General features: G+C 45.3%; 1 protein-coding gene across 9 annotated transcripts in view; it reads left to right on the forward strand.

Annotated features, from left to right (window-relative positions):
* Positions 1 to 1,857, forward strand: part of UIMC1 (ubiquitin interaction motif containing 1) — a 141,784-nt gene extending 139,927 nt beyond the window's left edge. For 5 of the 9 annotated variants that reach the window (XM_070570278.1, XM_070570280.1, XM_070570281.1 and 2 more), the window contains 3 exons: positions 339 to 395; positions 816 to 858; positions 1,386 to 1,857. In XM_070570278.1, coding sequence (XP_070426379.1) covers positions 339 to 395; positions 816 to 858; positions 1,386 to 1,596 — 311 coding nt within the window. In that variant the 3' untranslated portion in view covers positions 1,597 to 1,857. The remainder of the gene's footprint in view (positions 1 to 338; positions 396 to 815; positions 859 to 1,385) is intronic. The other 4 variants (XM_070570279.1, XM_070570284.1, XM_070570285.1 and 1 more) reach the window with 1 other exon arrangement.
* Positions 1,858 to 6,859: the final 5,002 nt, after the last annotated feature.

Below are 6,859 nucleotides of genomic sequence, written 5' to 3' on the forward strand. Positions count from 1 at the left end.
GAATGACACAAGCCCCAAGTACCTTCTGAAGGAGCAAGCATGGAAAACTAGACATGCAGACGTTACTATCTCCTCCTAATGTTTTTTGTATGGTTCATATGTTACCTTTAGCTTAGTGTCCCGACCTGTGCTCCTCAGGGATTATGGGAAATGACTCTGTCTCTTTGTGCCTAGTATTTAGGGAGTAGTAGAGTGGTTGGTTAAGAGCATTGCATAGAGTTAGTAATACTAACTTCATAGATTGCACGGATTATAGCTAGTAAAGCTCCTGACATGTTCCCAACATAAATAGGCTCTTGATAAATGTTAGCTGCTATTATTACTGTTGTTGTTATTAGTGGCTGTTGTTAACATTCCCTGGATGCAGATGGAAGAGGATCTTTGGCTTAAGCCTGGTGAGATTTGCTTGCCATCTAGTTCTAATAGTGCATTCCCACCAAGTAAATCTGTTTTGCCTTCTGATCACTATAAAAAGGCTGCTTCTCCGAGTCCCACAGCCTGCTGCCTCTAGATCAGCAGGTTGTGAATCTGCAGGTAGCACATTTCCCTTGGCAAACCCTTATTCCTCAAGTCCAGATTTGAAGTAGATTTACTCAGCGGTGGTTCATTCAAAAGTGTTCATCCTAGTACTTCTGCACCTGAGCCTGTTGGATGCTAATGCTCACATTCCATTGGTCTGGGGGTTGGGAATCTGAGCTACCTGGATAAGCCTGATGAAAAGCAGTGCCTAGAACACAGGAAGCACATGATCAGTGAGAAGTAGTATGACTACAACACTACTAACAGCATTTGTTGCCTTTTCTCTCCTGTCACAGATGCAGAGATAAAGACTAAGTCTTCAGAAATAGGAGCCTTCAGGTGAATTGGGGTGTGCATTGAAATGTGGCTGTTAGCAGTTCTAGAAAAGTACAGACCTGGTCCTGGGTTCTGTGTATAGTATGATATTCAAACTGTCAAAGTAGAATTCACTCTGGAACTGTGACCTCTCTGTATAGCTCTGTGACCCTCATATATCTGGTCTAAGAATTGATTGGCTAGCTCAGTACACTCATGGTGTTAACACAAGCAGAACAAAGTTGTGTCTTACTCCCCCCCACCTCTTTATCCCACCTCAACCTTGGTTTTATGACTTAGATTTCAAGCAACTTGAGAATTTGGGTCTGAATCCTTATTATCTCACTGCCTAACTGTTTGGCTTTGGGTATATGATTTACCCAGTGTCCTCATCTGTGAAGAGGGAATGATAGTACTTCTCTGGTTGGATTTTTATAAAGATTATATAAACTAATAATATGTGTAAAAGCCCCTGGTACAATGTGTGACACATACTTAATGCCTATTAGTAGGTGTATATTGAATTCTGAATTTTTCCCCCTTCTCTCTAGGTTGCCCTCACCAGGGATGGAAGAGGCAGGCTGCAGCAGAGAGATGCAGAGTTCCCTTGCACATCTTGACTTAAATGAGTCTCCCATCAAGTCTTTTGTTTCCATTTCAGAAGCCACAGATTGTTTAGTAGACTTCAAAAAGCAACTTACTGTCCGACCAGTTAGCCGGACACGGACCAAAGCAGGCAGAGGAAGAAGGAGAAAATCTTGAATTTCTAGAGTTCACAGGTTGACAGATCCATTAGCAGTAGGGATAGGCCATGTTCATTAAGCCTTAATGGCCTCCAGTTCACTGTTGAGTAAGTTTTGGCCCTGCGATTTTCACCACCAGCACCTACTCAGCATTCTGGTTTTTATGTTTTCTATGAGCTATACAGACAACTGTGTATAGTATTCTGTTTTATACCAGTCTGTTTGAATTCGCTTATAGTTAAAAGAAAATTTAAATATATTTATCTATGTTTGTATGAAATTTTATTTCAACAAGATGGAGATTTTCCTTTTTTTCACTCTGTGTTACGGGGTTAGGGGTGGAGATATTTTAATTGCGGAGCTAGTTCTCAGAGTCATAAATTACATGTTTCCAAATGAATTCCATTACTGGTCTTTGACATACTGCCTATATTTACTGAATGTGTAGTGTACACTTCCAAACACAGTGTGGTTGCTCCCTTGACCTTTTCTGACACCATTCTGGAATCCTACTTCTTATTCTGCTATCCCTACCATTCAATGACCTGTCACTTCATCTTGCTGCTTCACCCAGTTAAGTATTCTCAGCCAGGGGCTGTCCCCATGGCCGAGTGGTTAAGTTCACACACTCCGCTTCAGCAGCCCAGGGTTTCACCAGTTCGAATCCTGGGCATGGACAGGGCACTGCTCATCAGTCATGCTGAGGCAGCGTCCCATATGCCACAACTAGAAGGACTCACAACTAAAAATACACAACTATGTACACAACTATGCAACTTTGGGGAGAAAAAGGAAAAATAAAATCTTAAAAAAAAAAAAAGAATTCTCAGCCACAGCATAGGACCTTTGAGGGGTATGTCCTGCCCTTCTTCTCAGTAGTGTGTACATAAACACTTTGTTACTAGTTCCTTTGCAATTACTTTTTCTTCCTAGATTAACCAGTGGGGGTGCCAGGCGTATTCATCTGTTAAAACCGAAATTGGTTCTCTTACTGTCAAAGGTCATAGCAGCAACAGGAAATAGTTTATGTTTCAGTACCTTAGTAAGTAGAAGAGTGCACATTCTTGACCACATTGCCCAGGAGATTTCAATGCAGAACAGAGCTGTGACTGTCCTCAGTGCATGGGCAGACTCCAAAGATGAGAGGAGGTCAGATGGCAGAAGCAACTAACTGACAGAGATAACCAAACAAGAATGTTAAGAAAGCTAGCTTTGGGGCTGGCCTGGTGGCATAATGGTTAAGTTAGTGTGCTCCGCTTTGGAGGCCCAGGGTTCGCCAGTTTGGATCCTGGGCATGGACCTACACTACTCATGAAGCCATGCTGTGGCAGCATCCCACATACAAAACAGAAGAAGATTGCCACAGATGTTAGCTCAGCAACAATCTTCCTCAAGCAAAAAGAGAAAGATTGGCAACAGATGTTAGCTCAGAGCCAATCATCTTCACCAAAACACGAAAACAAAACAAAAAAGCTAGCTTTGGCCCAAGCTGATTTGAAGATGGAATGAAAGACTGTGAAAGGTAGCTGCTGACCAGGAAAGGGTCCTGGGACAGGATAATGAGGATAACGTTATCACACTCTCCTAACTTCTGATTTATCAAGTCCAAAGTTACCTTTTCCTTTGTTTTAAAATGAAAATGAAGTGTGTGTTAGATTGGGGAGGTCAGAGATAGCTAGGATGGAAGGCACAGCACAGGCCTTTAAGGCACTGTTTACTGTGTAGGTGCCTTTGCCCACAAGCGCTTTGAGTTAGAAGAAGGCAGGATGGCAGGCTCACTGTCTTTTCCTTCCATGTCTTGGTGTTGGATGGCACTGACATTGCAGCCAACATCACATAAATAATAGCTACTATTTTTTGAGCAACTGCTATGGTTCAGGCAATGTATGTAGCTGTGTTTAATTCTCACAGCAACCGTTTGAGGTAGGTATTATCCTCTCCAATTTTCAGATGAGGAAACAAAGGCTCAGAGGAAGAAATGAAACCACTTTTTGTCCATGGCGGTGAGACCGCAGTGCCACGTGTCTTCAGTCCTAAAGAAAATGCTATATTTTGACTCTAGTATTGATTCTTTTCTTGTTTACCTTGTAATGAAAAGTAGTTTATCAGTTATATCCCATAAGCTTAAATCCCTCCAGCCTTCTCTCTCATTAAATGGCAGTTTACTGGAGTAGAGCTCTATAAATGGGATAGTTTGTTTCTCTCTCTGCCTGAAAGTAAGAAAAAGGAAAGGGCTGATTCTAGAAAGTAAATTATTTAGCTTGAAATTGAGCAGTCTGCCTAGAACATGGAGCAGTGGCACGTTGTTGGAGGAGAGTGTGGATCAGCAGGCTGAGGACCCAGGCTTATTAGCTAATGGGATGTCGGGGAAACAGCCATCTCCCCAGTGCCCATCCCCCACCCCCGGGGTTTTGGTAAGTTGCTTGTCTGTTCTCCCCATGCCAGTGGTTGTGTGGGAGGGGCATTAGTGAGACCGTGGAGAGAAAAAGCGGAAAGAATGTCACGTCAACCTGAGTCTGAACCCACTTCTGATACAAGTTAATCTCTCTGAGACCTAGTTTCCTTGTCCATAAAATGGGAAAAATCATACACACAGGATTCTAAGAAGTAGGATAATGTGTATAAAGGCACAGTATCTTATCATGTAGATGATGAGTAAGTGTCAGCAGTTGTTATGAATGTGCTGCTAGTTTTGTACGTCATAGGTAATGTTACAGTGAGAGGTGGAAAAGCCAGAGAGGTGGGGTGCAGGTGCAAGTGGAGACAGTTCTTAGAGGAGTGAACCCTCGACTACCTGAGCTCCATCAACCGTCAACCTTCCATGGCAAGCTGGGGTCCTGGGCATTTGGAGCTTGCCTAGGTCCCCTGGGGTTTTTTGCATGTTCTGACATGGGAAGCTGCTGTTCTGCTGGTGTTGTCAACTCAGAGAGTTGGGAAGCTGTATGAACTTCATAAGCTATTGCTGTAAGTTGGGAAAGAGAAGTAGACTTCTCTCTGTTAAGCATTGTGGTCCTGGTATTTCATTTCATCCTTAGAACAGCCCACTAGCAGAGGCTGTGCCTTGCCCATTTTCCCTGGGCATTCACTCTTCTATTACGTACCCACAGGGTCCTATTGCAAGAACCTGCAAGTCTGCCTTAACACTTCTCTAGGCTTGTGTGTGGCACATGCTGGGAGTGCCAGGGAGTTAGAGCCCCCGAGGCAGCATTCAGCCAGTGAAAGATGGAAGTTGGAGGATAAAACCCCAGCCTCAGGGCCAGCCCAGTGGCATAGTGGTTAAGTTCGAGCACTTCACTTTGGTGGCCTGGTGTTTACGGGTTTGGATCCCAAGCATGGACCTCTGTGCCACTAGTAAAGCTATACTGTGGCTGCATCCCACATACAAAAAATAGAGGAGGGGGCCGGCTCCGTGGCCAAGTGGTTAAGTTCGCCCGCTCCACTGCGGTGCCCCAGGGTTCGGATCCTGGGTGTGGGTGTGGCACTGCGGGTCAGGCCACGTTGAGGCGGCATCCTACATCCCACAACTAGAAGGACCTGCAAATAAGATATACAACTATGTATGGCGGGGGGGTGGGGGGGGGTGGAGGGTGGGAAATCAGAAAAAAAAAAAAAGATTGGCAACAGTTGTTAGCCTAGGTGCCAATCTTTAAAAAAAACAAAAGGAAGATTGGCACAGCTGTTAGCTCAGGGCCAGTCTTCCTCACCAAAAAACAAACAAAAACCCCCAGCCTCCTCAACCTCTTAGGTAGGTGCATTCTACCTGTCTCTCAGAGTTCACTTGTGGGATTGAGCCTCAGTAGCTCCCAGCAGCAACTTAATTATGTACATTCTGTTGGTTTCCTTCTCTTCCTACTGCACAACCAGGTCCCCGTCAGTGCTTCCTGGGTCAGGGCTGGGACTAGGGTGAGGGGCCTTCACTCTTGGGTTCAGGTAAAGGCAGGGTTGGCACTTGTGTGAACCTGAGAGTGCCTCTTTACGTTTGTAGCTAGGCACCTCAGAGGTATTGCCCTAATCCTAGCCCGGGCCTGGGTTGCTTCCCAGATAAACTATTTTGCGCTCAAATTAGGTCTGTTTCTGGGGAAACCCAGCTAAGGCAAATTCTATGGAGAAATTAGTCTCCATGTTTTATACATGGGAAACCGGCTCAGAGAAGTGACGAAATTTGCTTAAGATTATATAGCTGGTAAATGGGATGGGATTTGAACTCACGTCTGACACCAAAGCTGATGCTGTCTGTACTACACTATACTACCTCCTACCTCCCACTTGAGGCACAAAACTCAATGGGAATTTTAAGTTTGGATGGGCTCGTTCTTATCTGTGAGGCAGACCATCTTTGGCCCTAAGTTAACTTAGCAGATGGGAATTGGAGTGAGGGGAAGGCAGGTAGTACCAGTGGGAAGTTGGGAGAATGTGTAAACCCAGAGTGGAAAGGCTGTTGAAGCCACATGCACCAGGAAGGCAGGAAGAGGTTGCTTATTTCCTCTCAGTTTCAAAAGCCATGGACTATTGAGGTTATGGGAGGGTTCTTCAATTTAATAAAAATTTACTGATATCTAATTCCAGGTCAGGTCTAGAACTGGCCCTGGGGCTACGAAGGTGAATGAGAAACTTTTTCTGGGGGCCCGTAGTACAGTGGGGGAAGACAAGCACATAAACATGATTTTAATAGGCTGTTGTCAATGCAGTGGTACAAGGAAATCCAAGACTGGGATCAATGGACGGGCTGCACTTAGCTGGGGTAAGGGCCAAGAGGAGCTTGTCCCGGGAAAAGCTTCCAGCATTGGTGATAACTGAGGTGTAGTGTAAAGAATGAGGAAAAATGAGATGAAAAGGCTGGAGAGGGTGAAAGGGGAGTCCTTCCAGACAGATCAGCATGAACAAAGAGCTAACAGTAAGAAGCAGCTTGATGGGTGTAGGAGAGCTGCAAGGCACATCCAGAGTAAAAGGGCATGGAGAGAATGATGGAGAGCTTATTGAGGGCCTGTGTGCCTGGCTGCGGGGCACTGTCAGCTGTGAGAAGCAAGCCTGTGAGCACCTTGGAGCAGGGAGGGTCTGGCTCCAAGCCCAGCAGTGGTACCCTGGCTGTGGCCCGCCTTTTCCCCGGCTGATTGACTCTCTCCATTACTGACTTTTACATTACTTACTCTCCCTTCTAGACAGCTGGAGATTGGCACTAAGGGGCTGTGAGGGAGCCTCGTCAGGACTTGTCCTTCTCCCTGTTGGTCAGTGGCCATCTGGTGTCTGAAGAGAACTTCTGGCTGCTGCTGTACCTCTGCCAC

The sequence above is a fragment of the Equus przewalskii genome, chromosome 13 (assembly GCF_037783145.1).
Source record: "Equus przewalskii isolate Varuska chromosome 13, EquPr2, whole genome shotgun sequence".
NCBI classification, from domain to species: Eukaryota; Metazoa; Chordata; class Mammalia; order Perissodactyla; family Equidae; genus Equus; species Equus przewalskii.